We start from the raw sequence: 26,798 nt of genomic DNA, 5'->3' as shown, positions 1-26,798 counted from the left end.
ATTAATTCCCCAATAAAGAAATAAATTAAATAATAATAATAAAGATTAAAATGTGCATCATTAAAAAAAATCAACATGGGGGAGTCAGGTGGTAGCACAGTGAGTTAAGAGCACGTGGTGTGAAGCGCAAGGACCAGCAAAAGGATCCTGGTTCAAGCCCCCGGCTCCCCACCTGCAGGGAAGTCGCTTCATGGGCGGTGAAGCAGGTCTGCAGGTGTCTATCTTTCTCTCCCCCTCTCTGTCTTCCCCTCCTCTCTCCATTTCTCTCTGTCCTATCTAACAACAATGACATCAATAACAATAACTACAACAACAATAAAAAGCAACAAGGGCAACAAAAGGGAAAATTAATTAATCAAAATTTAAAAAAAATCAACATGGGGAAAGAGAAGGAAAGAGACAGAGACACAGAGGTGGAAGAAGAGATATTGCTCATGCGGTGCCTGCCAGAGGGCCCCACGCCGGGCTTCTGTCACCCACCAAATCTCACTAGTGGGCTGGGGCCTGCCCTTTACTCTCACCCTAGCTGCCCTGTGCCCCACACATTTACAGCTCAGACCACTTCCATATTCACACACTCTGAACCTCTCTTCACAGATCCCCCCCTCACTCCCACATGAGTGCATACACATACCTCCCATTTCCCAAGTTCTCCCAACCCCCCTCACACACTCTCACACCCTCCCCAGCAGAGGTCCCTGCTGGCACTGAATCATGGAGGAGGTGGTGTCTGCTCAGGGAAGGAAGGGACTGAACAAGGACCCCTGGGTCTGACCTGATCCTCCTTATCCCTGACCCATGGCAGGTCTGTGGGGATCACAAGAACTGGGGAGGCACCAAGGAATATGCCTGGCATGTGCTGACGGGGGATTTTATGCTCCAGCTGGGCCGGGAGGAGCCTGCCAGCAAAGACCTGGAGCTGGAGACTTGGGAAGGGCCTGGGGGAAGCAGCTGTGTGAGGTGCAGGTCAGGCTTGGTTAGAGAGAGGGCTCCAACTATCCCACTGACCACATTGGCCTGACTGCTATCCTGGACTCACTCGAACTGGACTGCTGGACTCTGGATGTTGGATCCTCCTGGAAAGAAGGCGAGCAGGTGGGGAGGGGTAGCAGGGGAGAACAGAGGGGAGCAGAGACCAACAGGAAGGGAATTGAGATTGAGAGAGAGAGAGATTAAGCGCCCCAGAGAGAAAGAGAGAACTAAGACAGATGGAGACAGAGGGGAGTGGAGACTTAGAGTGTGTGAGAACAAGACTTATGGGAGAAGAGGAATGCAGAGAAAGAGGAGACAGGTGTAAAAAGAGAGATAAGATACAGAGACACAGAAAGAAGAGTACAGAGCATGGCAGAGGCAGACACTGGAGGCAGAAAATGGAGGCCAGTGGAGTTAAAGGCAGAGGATGTGAAGCAGCCCTGAGGGTCCCCACCATGACTACCTTGATCCTTATGAGGATGCTGACCACAGGTAAGTGAGGTTCCCACATGTAACTCAATTATTCAGTTATTCATATCATGCTTTGCACACAAACTCTCTGCCCCCCTTCTGACCCATCTGCATCCCCAGGCCTGGCGCAGTCTCCTATTCCTGCCTTGGTCCCCCGAGGCTTCTGGGCTCTGCCTGAAAACCTAACAGTAGTAGAAGGGGCCCCTGCTGAACTTCAGTGTGGGGTCAGCGCTCCAGGCAGTGTGGTGCAATGGGCCAAAGATGGGCTCCTCCTGGGCCCCAATCCTAGGATCCCCGGTTTCCCACGGTACCGCCTGGAAGGGGACGCTGCAAGAGGTAAGGGGTCAGAACCCTCTGCAGAAGCTGACCACGCTGAACATGGCCCTGACCTTGGGTCCCTCCTGCAGGAGAATTCCACCTGCATATTGAAGAGAGTGACCTCAGTGACGATGCAGAGTATGAGTGCCAGGTCAGCCGCACAGAGACAGGCCCTGAGCTCGTGTCTCCCAGAGTGATCCTCTCCGTCCTAGGTATGGCTGAGAACCCCTCTATACCCCCACATCTGCAGACCCCCTCCAGTCATCTCTTCACACAGGAGTCCTAGCATCCAACCCCTTCTTCCCCAGACCCTGAGTGCAGAACTCACACCCCACTCACATCCTTAGAGCCTCCTCTGGTGGCTGGTGGCTGACCCCAGCCCCCTTTCTTACCAGTGCCACCCAAGGTACTTCAGCTGACTCCCGAGGCAGGAAGCACAGTCACCTGGGTAGCCGGGCAGGAGTACAAGGTCAGCTGTGTGTCTGGCGATGCCAAGCCAGCACCTGACATCACCTTCCTCCAGAGTGAGTGGGCTGAAATGGGGGGGCAGGAGATATGAACCCCTGGAGTAAAAAGCAGTATGTTTATCCTGCCCAGTGGACCTCAGGACCTTTCTTATCTTTATTTATTGTGTAGACACAGCCAGAAATTGAGAGGGTAGGGGGAGATAGGGAGAGACAAAGAGAGACACCTAAAAATTTTTTAAAAAGAGAGAGACACCTGCAGCACTCAAAAAGCTTTCCCCCTGCAGATGAGGACCAGGGGCTCAAACCCAGGTCCTTGTGCATTGTAAAGGCTCAACCACCCAGGTGTGCCACCACCCAGCTGCCTGAAATAAATATATTTTTTCTGAGATCAGATGAGATCGGGCATGTTCAGGGTGGTATGGTCGTAGACAATAAACATATTTTTGAAAAGGGGGCAGGGGAGGTGCTGAGGCCAGGGTGTGGACATTCAGTGAAAGGCATCCAAGAGATTGCAAATGGCTGGCACCGGACTCGAGGGAGAGGCTTCAGATGGAGCTCTGGATGTCATTGTTGGCACGGAAACAAGCAGCTGAGGTCATGGGATTAACAGAAAAAACCCTGCAAGGGTATGGGTGAGGGGAGAGGCCCAGCCCTGAGGACTTCATGTTTAGGGAGTCTGGAATAAGTGGAGAAAATAGAGCTGACACTAGGAGGGACGGGTGACATGGCCACACACAGACTTTCAGGGCATGTACCCCAGGATCCTCCTTAAGGGAAACCCAGCCTCCCTTCAGCTCTCTCATTGCCCCCAAGGTGGACAGACCATTTCTGGCATCTCCAGTGATGTGAATGCAGGATCCCAGGAGAAACTCTTCATTACAGAGGCCACAGTCACGTATGGAAGTTGCAAAGTCTCCCCTGCTGGCTGAACCCCCACATTTCTCCATGGAAACCCCTCATCCCAGGGATTCAAAGCTTGGGGGCTGGGTGAGGGTGTACCTGGTTGAGCACACATGTTACAATGTGCAAAGACTCAGGTTCAAGCCCCTGGTGCTCACCTACAGGAATAGGCTTCACAGGTGGTGAAGCTATGCTGCAGGTTTCTCTGTCTCTCTCCTTCTCAATCTTCCCACCTCCCTCTTGATTTTTCTGCCTCTATCAAAAAAAAAAAAAAAAAAAAGTGAAAGTTTGAGTCAGGTATGAATATTTGGGACTTATGTCTTCACCCTGACACTATGAAACTTCTCTATGAGAACCTCAGTTCTACAAAGACTTTCACTAAGTGTGTGTCTCCGAACCCCAGTTCTCACTACTGATACCCTAGACTCTTCCATCATCTCCAGATCCAGTGGAGGGCACCTTTTCCTCTGCCAGATATTGAGATCAGGTTGGGGTGTGGGATCTCCACCACTTTCCCCTGACTCCCTTAAATTTCAGATGATGACTCTGACTCCAGAACCCCAACTTCCCACCCCAGGGTGACACCCCAGAGCTCGGATAATGGACAACTGCTGGTCTGTGAGGGGTCTAGCCCAGCTCTGGACGCCCCTCTCAAGGTCTCCATCACCATGAATGTTCTGTGTAAGTGGGGAACTGAGTCAGTTGTAGGTATTGGGGACAGTGAGCAGGAGTTGGGGTAGCATGAGGGTTGTAGAAAGTTCGGGTATGTGGTCCGGGAGGTGGTGCAGTGGATAAAGCATTGTACTCTCAAGCATGAGGTCCTGAGTTTGAACCCCAGCAGCGCATATACAAGAGTGATGTCTGGTTCTTTCTCTCTCTCCTCCTATCTTTCTCATTAATAAATAAATTAAATCTATTGAAAAAAAAAAAAGAAAGTTCAGGTATGCAAAGAGAAGCACAGGGTACAAAGGAAGATTGTAGGGTTTGGAAAAAATGGATGGGCTCTTCAGTCTGCTAAGTGATGGCTGCACCTCCCAGATCCTCCAGGACCCCCCGTCATTGAGTGGCCAGGCCTGGATGAAGGTCATGTGCGGGCAGGACAGAACCTGGAGCTTCTGTGTACAGCTAGAGGGGGGAACCCTCCAGCCACGCTGCAGTGGCTGAAGGTAAGAACAGAGGCAGACTTAAGGTGTAGAAATGGTGAGGGCCAGGAGCTGGCTCTGAGCTGGCTCTGGCTTGCTCTTGTCTCCAGAATGGGGAGCCTGTGTCCACGGCGTGGGGCACCGAGCACACTCAGGTAGTGGCCCAGAGCCTGCTGGTGATGACAGTGCGACCAGAGGACCACGGGGTCAGGCTCAGCTGTGAGGCCCACAACAGCGTGTCTGAGGGGACCCAGGAACGAGGATTCACACTGCAGGTCTCCTGTAAGTCCTGGTACCAGTTACCCCACTGTCGGTCCATACACTTGCATGCCCCAATCATGCCTGCCTGATGCTAGAGGCCTCACTGTTTGTCCTAAGGTCCCCCAGCCTGGCTGAGTGTATTCTCCGTCCACCCATCTCCACAGTCCCCCCAGCTGCTATCACCATCCTGGGATCTGTATCCCAATCTGAGAACAAGAATGTGACACTCTCCTGCATCACCAAGTCCAGTCGCCCACGAGTCCTGCTGCGGTGGTGGCTGGGCTGGCGGCAGCTGCAGCCCACAGAGGAGTCAGTCATGGATGTGAGGGGGCCAGGCTCCTGGGTCCAAGGGTGGAGCATGCTAAGGTGGAGGGTGAGCCATCCAAGATGCCCTAGGAACAAGGAGTGGGGCCCAGGACTCATGGGTTTGACAGAGGAAAGGGTGCTCCTTGTATCCCTACTGTACTAGAGAATGGGGTGGACCATTCTGGTACCACCGACCCCAAATCTGAGGCTTAGTCTCTGGCAGGGTCAGCATGGCGGCCACATCTCCATGTCCAACCTGACTTTCTTGGTGCGCCGTGAGGATAACGGTCTGACTCTGACGTGTGAGGCCTTCAGTGAAGCCTTCACCAAGGAGACTTTCAAGAAGTCACTCACCCTGAATGTGAAATGTGAGTGCCCAGCCCTTGCCTGGGGATTTCTCTAGATCTTAGAGATTCCACCTTCAGGCCATGGGGCTAGAGAGAAAAGCTGCTTTTCCCACCTTCTTCTTGCAGACCCTTCCCAGAAGCTGTGGATCGAGGGGCCCCCAGAGGGGCAGCACTTGCGGGCTGGGACGCGTGTGAGACTGGTGTGTCTGGCTATTGGTGGCAACCCAGAGCCCTCCCTCACTTGGTATAAGGTTGGTGCCAAGCAGGGGCAGTGGGGCAGCCAGGCAAGGTGAAGCCCCCTCTCTCCTCCAGGTTTTTAGGAAATCTTGGAGAGATAAATTTTCTGAAGAAATACTGGAGCTTTTGAGTTTTAGAAGGGAATTGAAAAGGACAGATGAAGGGTGGGGGCATTAGCTAGCATAATGGTTATGCAAAGAGACTTTCTTGCTTGAGGCTTCACAGTCCTAGGTTCAATTCCCCACACCATTATATAAACCAGAGCTCTGGTAAAAAACAAATAAACAAACAAAAACAGATGTGAATATTCTAGAATAGGGAAAAAAGGGAGTTCTGGATATCAGAATTTGGTATTTTAGAAAAAAGGCAATTGATATCATGAAATTAAAGGGGATTATAATGAAGTCTTGAAACTTAGGTAGAGTGGCTGGAGGTTATTTTTCCTTTTTCCTTTTTTCTTGATAGGTCAGAGAAAAATTGAGAGGGGTAGAGAAGGAGAGAGAAAGAGAGATACCTGCAGCACTGCTTCACCACTCATGAAACTTCCCCCTTCTGGTGGGGACCTGGGGCTTGATCCTGAGTCCTACCATATTGTAACATGTGCCCTCAACCAAGTGTGCCTCCACCTGGCTCAAAGTAGCAGGAGCTCTAGGAAAAGACTAGAATTCTGAGAACAAAAGCAATGATAAGTCTGGGGAAAACAACTAGAAATTAAAGGAGTGACTTTGGAATTTTTTTTTCTTTTTTCACTTTTTTTTTTTTTCAGTTCCAAGGTCTTGCACATGCATGATTCCACCACTCTGGGCCAACATTTTTCATTCATCTTATTACACAAAGAGCTAGAGACCCTATAGTACCATTCCACTGTTGGAGAAACTTCCTCTGGTGCCATTCATGGTGTTCCCATGTGATGCCTGAGATAGAACCTCGTGCTCTACAGAGTGAGCTATGTCCTGGCCTTAGGATTCCATTTAATTGGATAGAATTCTGAAAGAGATACCAAGAATTTGGACAATACAGATAATTCAGGCAAAAAGACAAAGATAACAGAATATTAAGGGTGAGGCAGTAAAAAAAAAAAAAATCCATGAAAATACAATGAAATTCAGGGAAAGATCCAAGGAAACTTTTGGTAAACTGGCGATTTTAAGAAAAAGAACAAAGTGGGGTCCAGGTGGTGGCACACCACATAGACTACCCACATTACTATGCCCAAGGACCAGAGTTCAAGCCCCTGACCACCACCTACAAGGGTGGAAAGCTTCACAAGGGGTGAAGCATTGCTGCAGGTGTCCCTCTCCCTCTCTATCTACCCCTTCTCATTCAGTTTTGGTCTATATCAAAAAATAAAGTTAAAAAAATGCATTAAAAAAGAGAAAGAACAAAAGTTCTGGGAAAGATCTGGGAATTTCCAGGCATACGGTATTTGGTAATTGTAGCAGGAATGGTGTTTTTTTAATTTAAATACTTTATTTATTATTTATTTATTGCCCCAAGGGTTATCTCTGGGGCTTGGTGCCAGCACTATGAATCCACCGCTCCTGGAGGGTTTTTTTGTTTTTTTGTTTTTAAATGGGATAGGACAGAGAGAAATTGAGAGAGGATGGGAAGACAGCAAAGGGGAGAGAAAGAAAGACCTACTTAACTGCTTATGATCAACCCCCCTGCAGGTGGGGAGCCTGGATCCTTGGGCAGGTCCTTGTACTTGGTACTATGTGCACTACGGCCCGGCCCCCTCATTTTATTTATTTTATTGGAGAGGGGGGAAGGAAGGGAAAGAGAGAGAGATACAGGGAAAAAAGACACAAAGAGGAAGTCCAGAGCACTGCTCAGCTCTGGCTTATGATGATACTGAGGACTGAAGTTGAGGGTTGGGAGCCTCAGGCATGAAAGTCTTTTGTAGATCTATTATGCTGTCCCCAGGGATGGGTTTTGAGGAGCAGAGGGACCAAAGGGGACAGACATCAAGGCAGACTTCCATAAAGCAGAGGGCAGGGGGCTGGGGGGTTAAAGGCGGGATCAGGCCGCTCATCACGGGACTAGGGAACCCCAGGGTGGGCCTCAACCATCAGCGTGGGGGGTGTCCGGGCGGGCGAGGTGAGGGGGATTTAGTCAATGTGGCCCTCAGGACTCGCGCACAGTGAGTGAGCCCAGACCGCCCCAGGAGCCGCGGCGGGTGCAGCTGGGCAGCGTGGAGAAGTCCGGGAGCACCTTCACGCGGGAGCTGGTGCTGATCACCCAGCCATCCGACAATCAGGCCAAGTTCATGTGCAAGGCGGGCCAGCTCAGCGCTTCTACGCGGCTGGCGGTGCAGTGTGAGCTCACGCAGGGCGCGCGGGGAAGCGAAACCCAGCCCTGGGGCGCAGGGCGCGGGAAAGGAGGGTATGGGGATGGGGTCCTCCTGGGGAGGGGCTAGGAGCCTCTCTGCTGCGACTATGCCCACCCCCTTCTTTTCCAAGTCCCCCCAACTAATTTGACGATCCTGGCCAACGCGTCCGCGCTGCGCCCCGGGGACGCCTTGAACTTGACCTGCGTCAGCGTCAGCAGCAACCCACCGGTCAACTTGTCCTGGGACAAGGAGGGGGAGAGGTGCGCAGGCCAGAGGCCCCACCTCTCCCCAGCGGGGTGGCGTCCCCCGATGCCAGCTGTTATTCCTGCCAGGTACGCGGTCCAGACCTGACTTCACCTCCCCTTGCTCCATCCATAGGCTGGAGGATATGGCCGCCCCGCCCCGGAAGGCCCCGTTCAAAGGCTCCTCTGCAGCCAGGACGGTTCTTCTGAAAATGTCATCCCGGGACCACGGTCACCGCGTCACCTGCCGTGCCCACAGTCCGGAGCTGCGGGAAACCGTGAGCGCGTTCTATCGCCTCAACGTGCTGTGTATGTGCGCGGGCCTGGAGCCCCTCCCCAACCCCCTCACCCTCTGCTGCTGGGTCTTCATGGTGGTCACTGCCCTGGACCTTCATCCTGAACCTTGGAGTCTGGGGAGACAGCATAGTGGTTATGCAAAGACTGAGGTCCCAGACTCTATCTCCAGCACCACTGCAAGCAGATGATGATGAGAGGAGGATAGTAATAGCCATCCTGAACACTGAAACATTCCTGACTTTTATCCTGACCCCTTACTCATGCACCCACTATTATCCTGTCCAACTCTTACTGCTTTTCTTTTGCTTCCAGGGTTATTGATGGGGCTTGGTGCTTGCACGGCCTCACCATTCCCAGTGGCCACACTGTTTAGAGGGGGAGAGACAGAAAGAGCAGCAGAGAGAAGGAGAGATTCCTGCAACATTGCTCCACTGATCCAAGAAGCACCGTCCCTGCAGGTGGAAGCAGAAGTGGAGGGGCTTGAACCCATGTCCTCACACATAGTTCTTCCCCATTTTTAAAAATTTTTTTTCTTTCATTTTTATTGGATAGAGACCATCAGAAATGGAGAGGAGGGAGTCGGGCTGTAGTACAGTGGGCTAAGCGCAGGTGGCGCAAAGCACAAAGACCGGCATAAGGATCCCGGTTCGAACCCCGGCTCCCCACCTGCAGGGGAGTCGCTTCACAGGCGGTGAAGCAGGTCTGCAGGTGTCTGTCTTTCTCTCCTCCTCTCTGTCTTCTCCTCCCTCTCTCCATTTCTCTCTGTCCTATCCAACAACAACAACAATAATAACTACAACAATAAAACAAGGGCAACAAAATAGAAAAGATAAATAAAATATTTAAAAAAGTAAAAAAAAAAAAGAAAAGAAATGGAGAGGAAGAGGAGATAGAGATAGAGACACCTGTAGCCCTGCTTCACCACTCATGAAACTTTCCCCCTGCAGATAGAGACCTGAGACTTGAACCCAAGTCCCTGCACATTGTAACATGTGTGCTCAACCAGGTGCGCCACCACACGGTCCGGTTCTTCCCTCTTCTTAAACTGGGATCTACCCTCTATCCAAAACCTAAGCACCACCACCCCCAAGTTCTGATCTTAATTGTTACCTTGTCTAAACCCTAAATCTAGTTGTGATCTCGACTTTAATTTTATTTTTAATTGTATTGATTTATTTTTATTTATTTACCAGAGCTCTGTTGACATCTTGCTAATGACAGAGTGGAGTATTGAACCTGAGAACTCAGAACCTGGGACATGAGAGTCTTTTTAAACAATTTTTTAATTTATTTTTAAAAAATATTTATTCCCTTTTGTTGCCCTTGTTGTTTTACTGTTGTAGTTATTATTGTTGTTGTCATTGTTGGATAGGACAGAGAGAATGGAGAAAGGAGGGGAAGACAGAGAGGGGGGAAGAGAAAGAGAGACACCTGCAGACCTGCTTCACCGCTTGTGAAGCAACCCCCTATGGGTGGGGAGCTAGGGCTTGAACCGGGATCCTTATGCCGGTCCTTGAGTTTAAATTTCTCTATGGGGGGATTAATGTTTTACATTCGACAGTAAATACAATAGTTTGTACATGCATAACATTTCTCAGTTTTCCATATAACAATACAACCCTCACTAGGTCCTCTGTCATCCTTTTTGTACCTGTATTCTCCCACCCACCCACCCCAGTGTTTTTTACTTTGGTGAGATACACCAATTCCATTTCAGGTTCTACTTGTGTTTTCTCTTCTGATCTTGTTTTTCAACTTCTGCCTGAGAGTGAGATCATTCCATATTCATCCTTCTGTTTCTGACTGATTTCACTTAACATGAATTTTTCAAGGTCCATCCAAGATCGGCTAAAAACGGTGAAGTCGCCATTTTTTATAGCTGAGTAGTATTTCATTTGTGTATATATATCACAACTTGCTCAGCCACTCATCTGTTGTTGGACACCTGGGTTCTTCCAGGTTTTGGCTATTACAAATTGTGCTGCCAAGAACATATGTGTACACAGATCTTTTTGGATGGGTGTGTTGGGTTCCTTAGAATGTATCCCCAGGAGAGGAATTGCAGGATCATAGGGTAGGTCCATGTCTAGCCTTCTGAGAGTTCTCCAGACTGTTCTCCACAGAGGTTGGACCAATTGACATTCCCACCAGCAGTGCAGGAGAGTTCCTTTGACCCCACACCCTCTCCAGCATTTGCTGCTGTTACCTTTTCTGATGTCTGACATTCTCACAGGAGTGAAGTGGTATCTCATTGGTGCCATTATTTGCATTTCTCTGACAATCAGAGACTTGGAGCATTTTTTCATGTGTTTCTCAGCCTTTTGGATCTCTTCTGTGGTGAATATTCTGTCCATGTCCTCTCCCCATTTTTTGGATAAGGTTATTTGTTTTCTTGTGGTTGAGTTTGGCAAGCTCTTTATATATTTTTTGGTTATTAGCCTCTTGTCTGATGTATGACATGTAAAGATCTCCCATTCTGTGAGGGGTCTCTTGGTTTGGGTAGTGGTTTCTTTTACTGTGCAGAAGCTTTTTAATGTGATGTAGTCCCATAGGTTTATGCTTACCTTAGTCTTCTTTGTAATTGGATTCATTTCATTGAAGACGTCTTTAAAATGTATGTGGAAAAGAGTTCTGCCAATATTTTCCTCTAAGTATCTGATAGTTTCTGGTCTAACATCCAAGTCCTTGATCCACTTGGAATTTACTTTTGTATTTGATGAAATATAGTGGTTCAGTTTCATTCTTCTGCATGTTTCAACCCATTTTTGCCAACACTATTTGTTGAAGAGACTCTCCTTTCCTGATTTAATAGTCTGGGCACCTTTGTCAAAGATTAGATGTCCGTAGGTGGGACATGAGAGTCTTTTGCATAACCATTATGCAATCTCTCCCACCTCCTGACTTCAAATCTTTAAGGGTGTATCTGACCTCACGCTGGACTCCCAAGCTTAGCAAACAGCCCTGACTCCTTGACGGCCTCCCTCTCGCACCCCCTTCCCCCACCTCTGCAGACGCTCCGGAGTTCTTGGGGGAGCAGGTGCCTGTGGTGACGGCGGTGGAGCAAGGGGCGGCGCTGCTGCCCGTATTGGTGTCTGCCAACCCGCGACCTGAGGCCTTCAATTGGACCTTCCGCGGCTACCGGCTGAGTCCAGGTGCTGGGGGATGGACATGTGAGGGGCCCAGCTCCTCTTGGCAGGCTCCTCACCTTGACTTCTCGCAGCTGGTGGGCCTCGCCATCGCATCCTGTCTGGCGGAGCGCTGCAGCTGTGGAATGTGACCCGCGCTGACGACGGCCTCTATCAGCTGCACTGTCAGAACTCAGAGGGCACTGCTGAAGCGCTAGTGCGGCTGGATGTGCACTGTGAGCCCTTCTCCTGTCTTAGGCAACAAGGTCTCTCCGGAGCCCCGCCCATCCAGGAAGCCCCGCCCACCGATCGCCTTTTGATCACCTCGCCCTCACCCACCCAGGGGACCCCCCCACCCCCCACACACACGCTTCCTGAGAGCCTCCCACTCCAGGCCCCAACCCAGATGGAGCCACGTGCATTTGGGGAGCTCTACCCACTAGAGAGATGCACCAGGCCCACCCACATAGGTGTGATTCCCATCGGGAAGCCAAAGCCCATTGGGAAAGCCTATTCCCCCCCAACACACACACAATTCTGGGAGTCACCCAGGCCACCTCTTGTTACTAGGAGACATAGTAGAGGGTGGGACATCGCTAACCTTGAGAACCTTAAGTACTCCGTGAAAGGTAGACTGTATTCATTTCCATAAATTACCTGGGTACCTCTAAGATAAGTCTTCCAGCTGGGGTCTTCTCCCACTCATGGCCTAGCTGGGCCCAAATGCCTTCACCAAATCCCTGTTCCCCCTAGATGCTCCCATCATCCGAACTCTCCAGGACCCCACTGAGGTGAACGTTGGGGGTTCTGTGGATATAGTCTGCACCGTTGATGCCAATCCTGTCCTTCCAGAGATGTTCAGCTGGGAGAGGCTGGTGAGGACCCAACCCTTGGTCAGTGGAGATGGGATTGGGAATGTTAAATCTTGATTTCAATCTCCTTGGGAGGAGAGATCACATCTATAATATATACCCTGTGTAACTATATGTGTGTCAGGACATAGTCTAGGAACTATTGAATGATAGATGAATAGGTTGGGTGGATAACCAAGTGAGTGAGTGGGCAGGTAGACAGGTATTTGGGTCAACAGATAGATGGGTGAATGAACAGGTAGCTAGATGAATGAGTGGGTGGAAGAACAAGTAGACTCACAAGTAAGTGAATGAATGGATGGGTGGCTGGATATTTGAATGAAAAATTAGTAGAGGGGGCCAGGTAGTGGTGTGCTCGGTTGAATGCACATGTTACCATGTACAAGGACCCAGGTTTGAGCCCCCCTCCCCACCTGGGGGGGACACGCTTTGCAAACATTGAAGCAGGTCTGCAGAAGTCTACCTCTCTCACTCCCTCTCTATCTTTCCGTCCCCTTTCAATTTCTCTGTCTTATAACATAAAACAGAAAAAAAAAAAAGTAGATTAGAGAGCAAGTAAGTGGGTAGATAAACTATATGTGAAATAGTATTTACAGAAGGATGGTGGATGACTAGGATAGGTCACTGGAGAAATGAATAAATAGGTAACTGGATAAATTGGTGAACAGAAGCATTCTAGGTGTGCACGTATGAGTCAGTAGGTGGGGCAGATGGTTAAAGTGGTGGAAAAGGGAGGCTGGATGGTGGCACACCTGGTTAAGAGCACACAGTATGAAGCGCAAGGACCAAACAAGGATCCGGGCTCGAGCCCCCAGCTCTCCACCTGCAAGGGGGATGCTTCACAAGTAATGAAGCAGCTCTGCAGGTGTCTTTCTCTCTCCCTCTCTGTCTCCCCCTTCCCTCTCCATTTCTCTCTGTCCTATCCAATAAAATGGGGGTGGGGGGAGGTGGCCAACCAGAAGTGGTGGATTCATAGTGCTGGCACTGATCCCCAGTGATAACCCTGGAGGGAAGAGAGGGGAGGATATAAGGTTGTTTTTTGAAAAAATGTTTGGGTGGATTAACAGAGAGAAGGAAAGGTGAATGGATGGGTGGATGAATGGTTGGTTAGTGGATGAGTGAATGGGCAGATTGATGGTTCTAAGAATGAATGGTTGGATGTATGGATGGGTGAGTGGATGGATTTGTGTATGAATGAATGGGTAAATGGGTGGGTGGATGGTTGAGTGACAAGGGAATATTTTTTCTTTGTTAGCTATGTAGGGAGTAATTGCAACTGGGAATAAAGAAGGGTCCAGTTGTGAGGCAATAGAGCTGGGCTAGGGAGCCAACTCCTGATTCTTCTGCCTCCAGGGAGAAGAGGAGGAGGAACAAAGCCTAGAAGATACGGAGCAGGTTTCAAAGGGATCCACAGGGCGTCTTCAGATTCAGAACGCCAAATTGGCCCAGGCTGGTGCTTACCAGTGCATCGTGGACAATGGGGTGGCCCCTCCAGCCCGAGGGCTGGTCCGTCTTGTTGTCAGATGTGAGTATTACCCACAAGACTGATCTCTAGGCTTGTCAATAAACCTACATCTCTCATTTCCTTTCACATATCTCATGTTGCTCCCTCATCCCTCCTAGTTGCCCCCCAGGTTGAACACCCTACCCCCCTAACTAAGGTGGCAGCAGCTGGAGACAGCACTACTTCTGCTACCCTCCACTGCCGTGCCCGAGGTGTCCCCAACATTGTCTTTACTTGGACCAAAAACGGTAATCCTCTGGATCTTCAGGACCCCAGGTGAGCTCAGGGACAGCCAGGTGGCACTGTAGTCCCAGCTATAGTCACGCAGCCCCAGTCCCTGAGCCTCTGTCCCACCCCCACCCCTTCTCCAGGTACACAGAGCACACATACCACCAGGGTGTGGTCCATAGCAGCCTCCTGACTATTGCCAATGTATCTGCAGCCCAGGATTATGCCCTCTTCACCTGCACAGCCACCAACCCCCTCGGCTCGGACCACACCAACATTCAACTCCTCAGCATCAGTATGGTGGGAGGGGACAGGGAGGGGGGCTGGGAGGATGTGGGGTCAGTCCCTATGTCTCTGATTGGCAGAGTTTCTGAAACCCTGGGAATGTTTATGAGTTAGGATGGAATTTCTTCTTTTTTTAATGTTTATTTATTTATTCCCTTTTGTTGCCCTTGTTGTTTTACTGTTGTAGTTATTATTATTGTTGGAAAGGACAGAGAGACATTGAGAGAGGAGGGGAATACAGAGAGTATTAGAGAAAAATAGGCATCTGCAGACCTGCTTCACCGCTTGTGAAGTGACTCCCCTGCAGGTTGGGAGCTGGGGGCTTGAACCGGGATCCTTCCGTCAGTCCTTGCACTTTGTGTCACCTATTACCACCTGACTCCCAGGGTGGAATTTCTACCTGCCCTGAAAATTCTAGTGGAGACCGGGTCTTCAGGGAATTCCACAGCAAAGGGTAGAGAAAAGGAAACTGAAAGAGACTTAGGAAACTTTCAGGAATCATTGGATTTCTGTTCATTGTCATCAAGAGCTCTCTATCTCACTGGTCTGCTTTGCTCTGTGTTGGCTTTATTTTAAGGCTCCTCTGTACGCATCTGCTAGACTTTCCATGGCAAACAGACTCTTGTTCACACTTCATTAGCTGCACTTGGTTCTCGGCCCCTCTCTGAACCAATCAAGCAGTGGAGGGAAGGCATCAGCATTAATTGTCTAGAGCTGATCACATGTCCATGCCAGGAGCTTGTTTCTGAGGGAAGTACATGACCTGAGAATGTTAGTGAGTGAGTTTCCATAGAGTAGTCAAGGTCCTAGAAGAAATGAATGTGATAATGGCACCAAAATATCCACCCTGAGGAACACACAGGTTATATACAGTCAATCAATATTTCTTTGGTCTGTATTTTCAAACTATTTTAATTTGTATGTAGTCCCCAGATAAATACTTTTCATGCTTTTTCAGTTGTAATTAAAGAACATGCACAGAGTGGGTGAAAATTTGAGTCACCCTCCCTCTGGGTAGACCACACAGGTTACCATGGTTCAAGCCCCTGGTCTCGGCCTGCATGGAAGAAGCTTCATGAGCAGTGCTACAGGTGTTTCTCCCTCCCTCTCTCTCTCTCTGTCTCTTTTTTTCTCACTCTCTGTCAAAGACAAACAAACAGAAAAATGGAACTATGGGGAAAAATGCAACCAGAGAAGTGAAGTCTTGCAGGCACTAAGTGCCAGTAATAACCCTGGTGGCAAAAGAAAAAAAAAAAAAAAAAAGAAAGAAAATTGAGTAATCAGTGAGCTCATTCTCAGCTGAGAAAGAACAAAGCAACACTCTCTGTCTCCTTGTTTCAGATCTTATACTGTAAAGAACTGTTCTTTTCACAGTCTATCTAGTGCTACCCCCCCCCCCCCCCCCCGCCACACCACACACACACCTTTGTGCTCTTTGTCTAGGATTTGGTTATAGCAGATAACTCCCAAGCATGGCTGTGGAGTGTTTCTAAATGCATGAAGGCTGTGGTGTGCAGTATGGAGAAAATACTTGTGTTAGATGAACTGCCATCAGGTGTGAGCTTTCGTGCTGTCTACCATGAGCTCAATGAGAATGAGTCAGTAACAAAACACATGCGACAAACACATCTCTAAACAGAAACGGTGTTGGCAGGTGACTCGCCCAGCAGAGCACATAAGTTATCATACCCAAGGGACCCAGGTTTGAGCCTACAGGCACCACATGGGAGTGCCTGTGGGAGGACGCTTCACAAGGGGTGGAGCAGTGCTGCAGTGTCTCTCCTTCTCTCTCTGTCTCCTTTTTCCTATTCACCTCTCACCCTCTATCTAGAGGGAAGGAGAAAAAAAACAGCCTCCAGGAATGATGGAGTTGTGTAGATCCTGAGCCCCACTGATAATCCTGGTGGCAATAATATAAATAATAAAATAAACAGAAACATACTTGAGACAATATCATGTGTTGATACATCAACAAAAAATGTTGTGAAGAAGGAGTTGGGCGGTAGTGCAGTGGGTTAAACACAGGTGGCGCAAAGTGCAAGGACCGGCTGAAGGATCCTGGTTCAAAACCCTGGATCCCCACCTGCAGGGGAGTCGCTTTACAGGCAGTGAAACAGGTCTGGAGGTGTCTATCTTTCTCTCCCCCTCTCTGTCTTTCCCTCTTCTCTCCATTTCTCTCTGTCCTATCCAACAATGACAACGTCAATAACAACAACAACAATAAAAAACAATAAGGGCAACAAAAGGGAAAATAAATAAATGCATAATATATATATACATATATATATATATATGTATGTATGTATGTTGTGAAGAAGCTACCAGGAACTTTACCCAATATTTCTCTTTGCAGCAGATTCCAAGATGTACTGCTTTAGTGCTCACAATGATTTACAGAATATAACTGTTCTGAATGACAAGAACTGACTGCCTATTTAAAATCATTCTTAGAGGGGCTATACGGTGGCACACCTGATTGAGCACACACATTACCATATGCAAGGATCCAGGTTCAAGCCCCCAGCCCCCACCTGTAGGGGGGAAAAGTTTCACAAGTGGTGAAGCAGTGCTACAGGTGTCTGTATCTCTCTGTTCCCTCTCAATTTCTCTCTGTCCTATTAAATAAAAAAAGAAAGAAAAACAAATAAACAAAATAATTTTAAAATAAAGTCATTCTTAGAAGAATGGAATATTCCAGAATCCTTCTGGACTCTCTGATTATTTCCCTGATCCTTTTCCTCAAAGGCCGCCCTGATCCTCCAACGGGATTAAAGGTTCTGAGCGTGACCCCCTACTCAGTGGGGCTGGAATGGAAGCCTGGCTTTGATGGGGGTTTGCCGCAGAGGTTCCAAATCAGGTGGGTCCTTATGGAGGGGGAGGAGGGAGCAGTAGTAGGGCTGGGAGACCTCACTGAAGAGCTGCCCTTCTCTCAAACAGGTATGAGACTCTGGGGACTCCAGGCTTCCTCTACATGGATGTCCTACCACTCCAGGCCACCTCCTTCACACTGACTGGGCTGCAGCCTTCTACACGCTACAGGATCTGGCTGCTGGCTAGCAATGCCCTGGGGGAAAGCGGACTAGAGCACAAGGGGTCCCAGATCTCTTTCACCACTCCAGGTAAGAAAGGATGAGCCTTGGGAGTCGGACGGTAGTGCAGAGGGTTAAGTGCACGTAGCATAAAGCGCAAGGACTGGCGTAAGGATCCCAGTTCAAGCCCCTGGCTCCCCATCTGCAGGGGAGTCACTTCACAGGCAGTGAAGCAGGTCTGCAGGTATCTTTCTCTCCCCCTCTCTGTCTTCCCCTCCTCTCTCCATTTCTCTCTGTCCTATCTAACAACAATGACGACACCAATAACAACAGTAATAACCACAACAACAATAAAAAAACAAGGGCAACAAAAAGGGAAAATAAATATTAAAAATTTTTTTAAAAAAAGGAAAGGATGAGTCTTGGAAAGGTTGCAGCCTTCAGCAGAGGACATGCAGGGTGATAATAATGGAGCCATTCTTTTACGGGTAAAGACACTGAGGCCTGGTTAGGTTAAGCAACTGTTAAAGGTCACAAAGCTGGGAAGAGAGAGAGATTCGAATGAAACTCCAGTGGATAAACTTCAGAGACATTTCTTTAGCTACTAAGTTTACCACCTGACTGCAATTCTTGGCACAAGAAAAACTAGAAAGAGAGCTCCAATTGAATGAATATGAACATGTAGGGTACCAGCTAAAGCAGTTCTTAGAAGGAAATTTGTAACATTAAGTGTTCATTTTTGATTTAAAAAGAAGAGGAGGAGGAGATGGAGGGGGTGAAAGCACATTTAAAAAGAAGAGGAGGAGGAGATGGAGGGGGTGAAAGCACTGCTCAGCTCTGGTTTGTGGTGATGCTGAGGTTTGAACCTGGGACCTTTGGTGCTTCTGGCATGAAAGGCCTTTTTTTTTTTTTGCATAACAATTATGCTGTCTCCCTAGCACTCCTCCCATTCTCTTTTTAAAAGTTTCTTTTTTAAGTTTGTGATTAATAGTATTTCACAAGATTGTAAGACTACAGGGTGTAGTTCCACACCACCCACCACCACCAGAATCCTGTGTCCCACCCCCCATGATAACCATCATAGTTCGCACAATATCTTAGAGATAGTTTTACTTCTTTTTTTTTTGTTGTTGTTGTTATTGTTCTTTTTGGCAAGTTCATGTGTTTTCCATTCTCTAGATTTCACATATGATTCACCTGGTGTTGCCTTTTACCTATTTATTTTGCTAAGCATAGTAAGCTCCAGTTCGACCCATTTTCTCCCAAAGGACACAGTATTATGTTTTTAGTTGTGTAGAAGTATTACATGGAATAGTTATCCCATTGTTTGTCTCATAACTTCCTTATTCAGTCATCTGTTGATGGGCATTTAGGCTTCTTCCACTTTTTGGTTATTGTGAATAAAGCAGCTGTGAACATGGGGGTGCATATGTCCCTTGGAATTAGTGTTTGCATGTCCTTTGTCATGCCAGCTTCTTGATGTTAATTCTGAGTCTCTGTATCCACCACCCACCCCAGGTCTAGATCAGCCTTCTGGAGAGCCCAACCTCCAGCTGCCTACAGACCAGCCTCCAGGCAAGTCCTCAGTTCCTGAGACCCCCCCCCCTTTCTTCCCTGCAAAGAGAACATTCTGGGGCCCAGGATGTAACTCAGCTGGTAACGTGCATGTCTCTAGATGTGGGTAGAGGTTGGATCGCACAAGGTCTTGAATGCCTAGGTAAGGAGCTGAACTTCCTGCCTCAGGTTTGACTTGAGGAAGAAGCCCCCTCCTGTAGGGGTAGTAGAAAGTGTAGAAATGCTGCCTTTGTTTCCCTGGCTTTGGGAGGAGAGCTGAACTTTCCCCAGGAGCCTTTGAACTAGTTGTTTGGGGCTCACTGAGGGTACCTTCCACCCCCAGACTCTATGAAGGTGTCCCTGCTGCCTGTGCTGTTTGCTGTTGGGGGTCTTCTGCTGCTTTCTAATGTGTCCTGTGTTGGGGGCTACCTCTGGCAGCGCAGACTGCAGCGTCTTGCTGTGGGTGAGGAGAAACCCATACCTGCGTGAGGGTGGCAGATGGAGGTGGTGAGGGAGGGGGAACCCCTGAGGGGCATTTGGTGCTTGCTGTATGTGAAGGGCTCTCAGAGCCAGGCAGGCTCCAGGGCATCTCCCTCATCCTCTCTTTCCTCTTTCCCTCAGGCATCTCAGAGAAGACAGAGGCAGGGTGAGTGGGGATAGTTTTCTGGAACAAGGGTCTTAAGAGTGTGGGGTGACAGGTGATTGAGGCCAACATCCAACTCCCCTCCACACATCCCTCCATCCCGGAAGGTCGGAAGAGGACCGAGCCAGGAATGAATATGAGGAGAGTCAGTGGACCGTAGACCAGGACACTCGAAGCTCCACAGTGAGTGTGGGGTCTTCTCAATCCTGCTTCAGGGAGCTCACTGTAACCGTGGGCTGGCTCTTGGCCTCTGGCTGGGTGGTACCTTTTCTGTGTCCTACAGAGTCAGAGTATGGAAATGATATTTTTTTTGGGGGGTGGGGGGGTGTAGGTCAGCACAACAGATGTAGAGCCCTATTACCACTCCATGAAGGGCTTCAGCCCCCAGCTGCTCCCCACACTGGAGGAGGTGTCTTACCCCCAGGGTGAGTTGTGACTACTTTGTAACACTACCCCACCAGAGGTGCCCACAACATCTGGGCCAGATGTCCTGATCACCCCTTAAATTCACTCCAACTCTAGGTTTCACAGGACCTGAAGAAGAAGCTATGATAGCCTTTCCCGGGCACCTGTATGATGAAGTGGAAAGACTGTATACCCCGCTGGCCACTTGGGGACCTGTCTATGATGAAGTCCAGATGGTGAGGAGACTTGTGTCAGCAAACATCTGTCCTGGAAAGAGCCAGAAGCCCCCACACACACACATACACACATTGCTTTGTTAGGGTTATTTTATGTTAGCTGTTGTAACAGAAGCCTGACTGCACTCCATGGAGTGCAGAGCAAGAAAGTGTGAGCAAGAAAGAGACGTAGACAGTCTCTTTCTTGCTCACAGAGCAGTCAGAGGTGAGGTGGCCTTTGTTGATTCCAGAACCCAGGGTCTTCCTTTTGTGCCTTTCTGCCACCCCTAGCTAGCTGCCTGTTTGCATCAGTGGGTCTGCTCACCTGGGGGTCGAGGGGGGGGTTAGCTGGTGGCAAAGGGAAACAGAATGTGGGGGAGACATAGTTTTTAGGGTTCACACCCAGAAATAATGCAAAAACACTTTGATCTCATTCTTCTAGTGAAAACGTGGTCACATGGCCACACCTCCTGACTGCAGAGGAAGCTGGGAAATATAGTCTAGTTGGGTGCTTACATGCCTCCTAACAGTTCCATTACTGTGACTGAAGGAAGTTATGCATTGCATTGGATCATTAGCTATCTCTACTATGCCAGTTAAGCACAATGATATATAGAAAGAATTTTCTGCCCAGTTAATTGAAAAGTCAAAGGGTAAGGCTGGGGAGACAACATGATTATGCAAACAACTTTCATGTGTGAGGCACTGAGGTCCCAGAGTCAATCCCCAGCAGCACCATAAGCCAGAGCTGAACAGGGCTCTGGTCTCTCTCATTAAAACAACAAAAATAGGTAAATAAATAATCAAGAAAAGTCAAGGGGTAGACTTGTTTATAGGCCCACTCAGCTGGAGAATTCTCCTTAAAGATGCTTCTAGCAAACTCAGGTTTGTATCCTGTTACACTGGAAACCTTCAAAGGAAGAGAATGTCAGTTTTCTAGTAGTTTCAAAGCTGGCATTTATTTGGTCTAGCTTGGGCCACACAGTTAGCACTGAGCCAGTCACTGAGCCAGGGGAATGGGATATTCTGATTTTAAAAAATTTATTATTATTATTATTATATTTATTTTTAAGCAGAGAACTGCTCAGCTCTGGTTCATGGTGGTGCAGGGGATTGAACCTGGGACTTTGGAGTCTCAGGCATGAGAGAGAGTCTCTTTGCATAGCCATTATGCTACCTACCTCCACTGGGATATTCTGATTAAGCAGGTCTCAGTCAGTGTTCCACACTTCCCCACCTCCCCAACTCCAGTCAAGAATTAGGAGTCTGGGAGTTGTGCAGTAGGGCAGCAGGTTAAGCGCACGTGGCGCAAAGCGCAAGGACCAGCATAAGGATCCCTGTTCGAGCCCCCCGCTCCCCACCTGCAGGGGAGTCACTTCACAGGTGGTGAAGCAGGTCTGCAGGTGTTTATATTTCTCTCCCCATCTCTGTCTTCCCTTCCTCTCTCCATTTCTCTCTGCCCTATCCAACAATGACGACATCAATAACTACAACAATAAAACAACAAGGGTAACAAAAGGGAATAAATAAATAAAAAGAATTAGGAGTCTGCCCTAGTTAATCTCCTAGATTGAGAGAGGAAAAGAGAGACCAGAGGGAAGTGAAGATGGCAGCTGGGAAGACAAAAATAATAGGCAGGCACTTTGACTGTTAACTAGCCCTCATCTAAGGGAGATGGTGCAGAGCCTCTGACTTTCTCTGGGATATTAGCTAGTCATCTGGCACATCTGGGTCAAGATTTCCCTTGGTAACATTATCCCCAAGAAGGCGTTGTGCTAGCTTAGTTATCATGGAAATACCATTGAATGCTGTCCATGGTGCTGAAATACATCCAAAGCACAGATGCAGTTCTGCAGCTTGTTCCTGCCCCTCCCCCCCCACAAAGGAACAGATAGCAAACAGACTGCAGAATTCAGTCTTTCTGAAAATCATTCCACTCTGTCATTGTAGAAAAGAGCAGACTTAAACAATAACATACGTGAGAAATGATGGTTGAGTTCCAATACAACTTTGCTTCTGGCTGCTGAAATTTGAATGTCATAGGATCTTCACATGTCACAAATATTATCTTTAATATTTCCCCAATAAGTAAAAATATGAAAGTGTTCTCTGAGCTCTCAAGCAATACAAAAACAGATGGCAGGCCCATTTAGTACCCGGGCAAATACTCTTTAAAGCATGCTGAGCTCTGAAAACTATTTCCTCTCAGTTTAAGGGCAAAGTACATCCCCAGTAAGGACCACTACATGGTATTTCTCTTCTGTTATTTTTAAAATTATCTTTATTTATTTATTGGCTAGAGACAGCCAGAAATCTAGAGGGAAGGGGTGGTAGAGAGGGAGAGAGACACCTGCAGCACTGCTTCACCACTCGTCAAGCTTTACCCCAGCTTGAACCTGGTTCTTTGCACATGGTAACATGTGAGCTCAATCAGGTGCACAACTGCCCAGCCCCTCTCTTCTGTTTTGATGAGAAGATACACAAATTAATAGACTTAGTAGTATCATGACTCAAATTCATAATTCCCATAGCTCATATCGATTTTTTAAAGTTTTATATTTCTTTTTTAAAAGATTTTATTTATTTATTAATGAGAAAGATAGGAGGAGAGAGAAAGAACCAGACATCACTCTGGCACGTGTGCTGCCGGGGACTGAACTCAGGACCTCATGCTTGAGAGTCCAAAGCCTTATCACTGCGCCACCTCCCAGACCACTAAAGTTTTATATTTCTGACATAGAAGTTATCTTATTTTTTCTGTGGCCTGGAAGGTGGTGCAGTGGATAAAGTGTTGGACTCTCAGCATGGGGTTCCAAATTTGATCCTTGGCATCTCATGTGCCAGAGTGATACTCTGATATATATATATATATATATATATTTTATATATATATATATATATATATATGAATTTTTTCTCATAGGAAGTCAGGAACTGTTTGGACCTGCTTAAAAAATCTATATGTATAAATAAAGATTGCAGCTTTTTTTCCCCTGGGGCTCAGTTCCTGCACTATAAATCCACTGCTCCAGGCAGCCATTTTTTCCATTTTGTTGCCGTTCTTGTTCTTGTTGTTGTTGTTGGATAGGACGGAGAGAAATTGAGAGAGGAAGGGAAGACAGAAAGGGAAAGACACCTGCAGACTTGCTTCACCACTTGTGAAGCGACACCCCCTGCAGGTGGGGAGTCAGGGCTTAAACCAGGATCCTCATGCCAATCCTTGTGCTTTGTGCCATGTGTGCTTAACCCACTGTGCTACCTCCTGGCCCCCTAAGATTGTAGTTTTTAATATTTTATTTTATTTATTTATTTGTTGGTAGAGACAGAGAAACTGAGAGGGAAAGGCTAGAGGGGGAGAGAATAAAAAGAGACACTTGCAGTATTGTTTTATCATTTGTGAAGCTTCCTCCATGCAGGTGGGCCTGAGGGCTTAAACCAGGATCCTTGTGCATGGTAGTGTGTATGCTCAACTGGGTGTCAACACCTAGCCCCCAATTGTAGGGATTTTTGTTGTTGTTTGCTTGTTTTTACCAGAGCACTGCGGGGGATTGAACCTGTGACTTCAGAGCAGTGGGGCCAGGCAGTGGAGTGCACAAATTAACATGCATGAGGATCTGGGTTTGAACCTTCATTAACCCCCTGCAGGGAGGAAGCTTCATGAGCAGTGAAGCAGGTCTTCAGGTGTCTTTCTTCCTCTCTCTCTTTTCCCCTTTCCCTTTCAATTTCTCTCTGTCCTACCAAATAAACTAAGTTAAAAAAAAAAAAAAAAGCTTTTTTTTTTTCTAAAGGAAGAAAGACAGCTACCAGGAGTAGTGGATCTATTATGCAGGCACCAAGCTCTACAATCACTCTGGTGGGAAAAAAAAAAAGTCTTGCACAACCATTATGCTCTCTCCCCCACCCAATAAATCAAGATTCATCAAGAGTTGAAATTGCTGAAACAAGGTGCTGGTTATATGAGGATTTGTGATGGCTACCACTATAATCATCTTCCTCTTTGTGTCTGTTGGATTTTCTATAGTTAGAAGATGAAACGTTTTTTTCCGTGAAGCTGTGCAGGATTGTATACACCCTGGAGCTGCACTTGTGACCCTCAGGGCATCTCCATGATTCTAACTCCTCCTTTACTTGTCAGGCTCCCTATGAACCCCAGTGGCCCAAGGACAAGTATGAAGATCCAAGAAGAATCTATGATGAGGTGGCAGGAGACTTGGAATCTTTGGAACCAGATTCTCTACCCTTTGAACTGAGGGGACATCTGGTGTGAGAGCCTCTGCAATAACCTTTTCCTAGACCTGCAGGACATATTATCTCTCTGGTCCTCTTCATGCCAGTCTAGGTTGATCTTATTATGTGCACTTCATAAGACACAAAGGGACTGAACTGTTTCAGGAGAGGTCATGGACGGGTGTGTAAGAGACAGAAGATGATTCAAGCTGGTGCCAGATGAGTCGCCTGGGGCTGGCCTTAGAAATGAAACTTCTCTAAAGGGACACAGTGAATTGTAAAAGCATTATCAAAAGTGAAGAGCTATTCTGAGGGTCTTTGTGTTATTATTTTTTTTTTTGAAGTGAGATTTTCTGAAGTGGAAAAAGACATATCAGAAACTTGGTTCATTTTGAAAAATTCATTTCGGTTGTATCTAAAATCAGTAATAATAAGTGAAACCAGGAATCTTTGTTACATCCTACTTGGTTTTACTTTATCTACAGTTGGCAAAAATGTTATATATATATATATATATATATATATATATATATATATGTATTACAATACATATGTAAACATAAACAGATTATAAAATAAACTGATTGTATCAAACCAAATTAAAGATAAAAGAGTACACAGTGTATGGTTTCACTTAAAGAAAATCTAGACGAGGGAGTCGGGCGGTAGCGCAGTGGGTTAATCTCACATGGTGCAAAACTCAAGGACCCGCGTAAGGATCCTGGTTTGAGCCCCCGGCTCCCCACCTGCAGGGGAGTCCCTTCACAGGCGGTGAAGCAGGTCTGCAGGTATCCATCTTTCTCTCCCCCTCTGTCTTCCCCTCCTCTCTCCATTTCTCTCTGTCCTATCCAACAACAATGACATCAATAACAACAATAACTCCAACAATAAAAAACAAGGGCAACAAAAGGGAAAATTAAAAAAAGAAAGAAAGAAAGAAAGAAAGAAAGAAAGAAAGAAAGAAAGAAAGAAAGAAAGAAAATCTAGACTAGGCAAAGGTAATCTGTGGTGACAAAGCAAGTTGCCTAGTGCCATCAGAGAAGCTGACATGCAAAGGGCATGAAGGAAATTTTTGGAGTAATATAAATGTCCTAGCTCATGCTTGTGGTGGTGATTACATAAGTGTATAGAATTATCAAAATTCTAGACAAGGAGATAGTATAGTGGTTATGCAAACAACTTTCAAGCCCAGGGCTCTGAGTTCCCAGGTTCAATTTCCAGCACCACCAAAAGCCAGAGCTTATTCTCAAATAGCTGAAACTAAAAATAGTAAGCATTTATAATAGAGATGAGAAAATGTAGTAAAATGTTGAGTGTAATGTAGAGTGTATTGGGATTCTTTGTATCACTTGTATCATTTTTAGAACTTTTTCTGTAGGCCTGAAATTGTGCCAAAATAAAGGTTAAAGTACATATATATTCTATGGTGTCAAGAAAGAAAAGAAGAGGAAGCTAGGTCTCAAGAACGGTATGACTCTATCCTTTTCTCTCTCTCACTCTCTCTTCCTTCCTTCCTTTCTTTTTTCCATTCCCTCCCTCCCTCTTCTTTCCTCTCTCTCTCTCTCTCTCTCTCTCTCTCTCTCTCTTTCCTTTTCTGTCTCTGAGGCCTCACCACTCCAGGTTGACTTCTTTAGGTAGAAAAGAGAGACCGGGAGTTGGGTGGTAGTACAGTGGGTTAAGCGCGCATGGTGCAAAGCTCAAGGACCAGCACAAGGACCCGTGTAAGGATCTCGGTTTGAGCCCCCGGCTCCCCACCTACGGGGGTGGGGGGGTCGCACCACAAGTGGTGAAGCAGGTCTGCAGGTGTCTGTCTTTCTCTCCCCCCTCTGTCTTCCCCTCCTCTCTGTAAAAGGCAGTAGCCTTGAAATTCCCTTTTTATGCAGTTGTTTGTTAAGTGCTTTTAGTATGTCTTGCTGAGTGAAGTAGAAAAATTCCTTGCCCCTTCCCCCTTGAATAAACAGGACCTAATCAGTTAAGGCCACCCATTGTTTTGTAAGTTGTTCGAAGGACCCTGCATGGGACAAGCCTTATCAGGACCTAATCAGTGAAGGCCACCCATTGTTTTAAGGACCCTGCATGGGGACAAGCCTTATCAGGACCTTTGCACAGACTTTGTGGTGTGCTGTCTACCGGATGGGTGGTCATAGCCGATGGCAGGAGGATGTGCCTGGTTGAATTCTATTGGTTGTGTGATCTTACTATATTTGAAACTAGCCCGCGCTTTGCTTTGAATGGATCATGCTTTTGCTAAGTTTGAAATGATTGGATCTTGTGTTTGCTATAGCCTGTTATTGGATGTAGGTTGATAAGGTGATGTGCTCCCCCTCCCTGAGTGTAGTCTGAATTCCTATAAATTGTGTGGTTTGAGCCCTGTTCGGGGTCGAGCTTGGTAGACTGCGGCCAGTCTCCATCTCGGCCCGGA

The 26,798-nt window shown here is 47.4% G+C and overlaps 1 protein-coding gene across 3 annotated transcripts; it reads left to right on the top strand.

The window, feature by feature from the left end:
- The first annotated feature begins 606 nt into the window (after positions 1-606).
- Positions 607-24,565, top strand: NPHS1 (NPHS1 adhesion molecule, nephrin). Of its 3 annotated transcripts, none has more exons than XM_060185774.1 (29): positions 607-1,464; positions 1,564-1,779; positions 1,851-1,973; positions 2,157-2,285; positions 3,042-3,123; positions 3,706-3,809; positions 4,167-4,294; positions 4,381-4,552; positions 4,696-4,853; positions 5,061-5,205; positions 5,311-5,435; positions 7,550-7,736; positions 7,881-8,010; positions 8,129-8,301; positions 11,301-11,441; positions 11,510-11,650; positions 12,168-12,289; positions 13,640-13,811; positions 13,910-14,066; positions 14,162-14,313; positions 17,049-17,160; positions 17,241-17,422; positions 18,851-18,901; positions 19,224-19,349; positions 19,508-19,532; positions 19,637-19,712; positions 19,861-19,954; positions 20,052-20,170; positions 24,285-24,565. In XM_060185774.1, exons 1-29 carry the CDS (start codon positions 1,209-1,211, stop codon positions 24,414-24,416), a joined length of 3,930 nt encoding a protein of 1,309 aa, XP_060041757.1. In that variant the 5' UTR covers positions 607-1,208; the 3' UTR covers positions 24,417-24,565. The 3 variants fall into 3 exon arrangements, with proteins under 3 accessions (XP_060041757.1, XP_060041756.1, XP_060041758.1); XM_060185773.1 differs by having other exon boundaries at positions 19,634-19,712; XM_060185775.1 differs by lacking the exons at positions 607-1,464; positions 1,564-1,779; positions 1,851-1,973 and having other exon boundaries at positions 2,209-2,285; positions 3,666-3,809; positions 19,634-19,712.
- The last annotated feature ends 2,233 nt before the right edge of the window (positions 24,566-26,798 follow it).

This window comes from Erinaceus europaeus, chromosome 2 (genome assembly GCF_950295315.1).
Source record: "Erinaceus europaeus chromosome 2, mEriEur2.1, whole genome shotgun sequence".
NCBI classification, from domain to species: domain Eukaryota; kingdom Metazoa; phylum Chordata; class Mammalia; order Eulipotyphla; family Erinaceidae; genus Erinaceus; species Erinaceus europaeus.
Note: the sequence above shows the minus strand (reverse complement) of the source record. Positions and strands in the feature narration are given on the sequence as shown.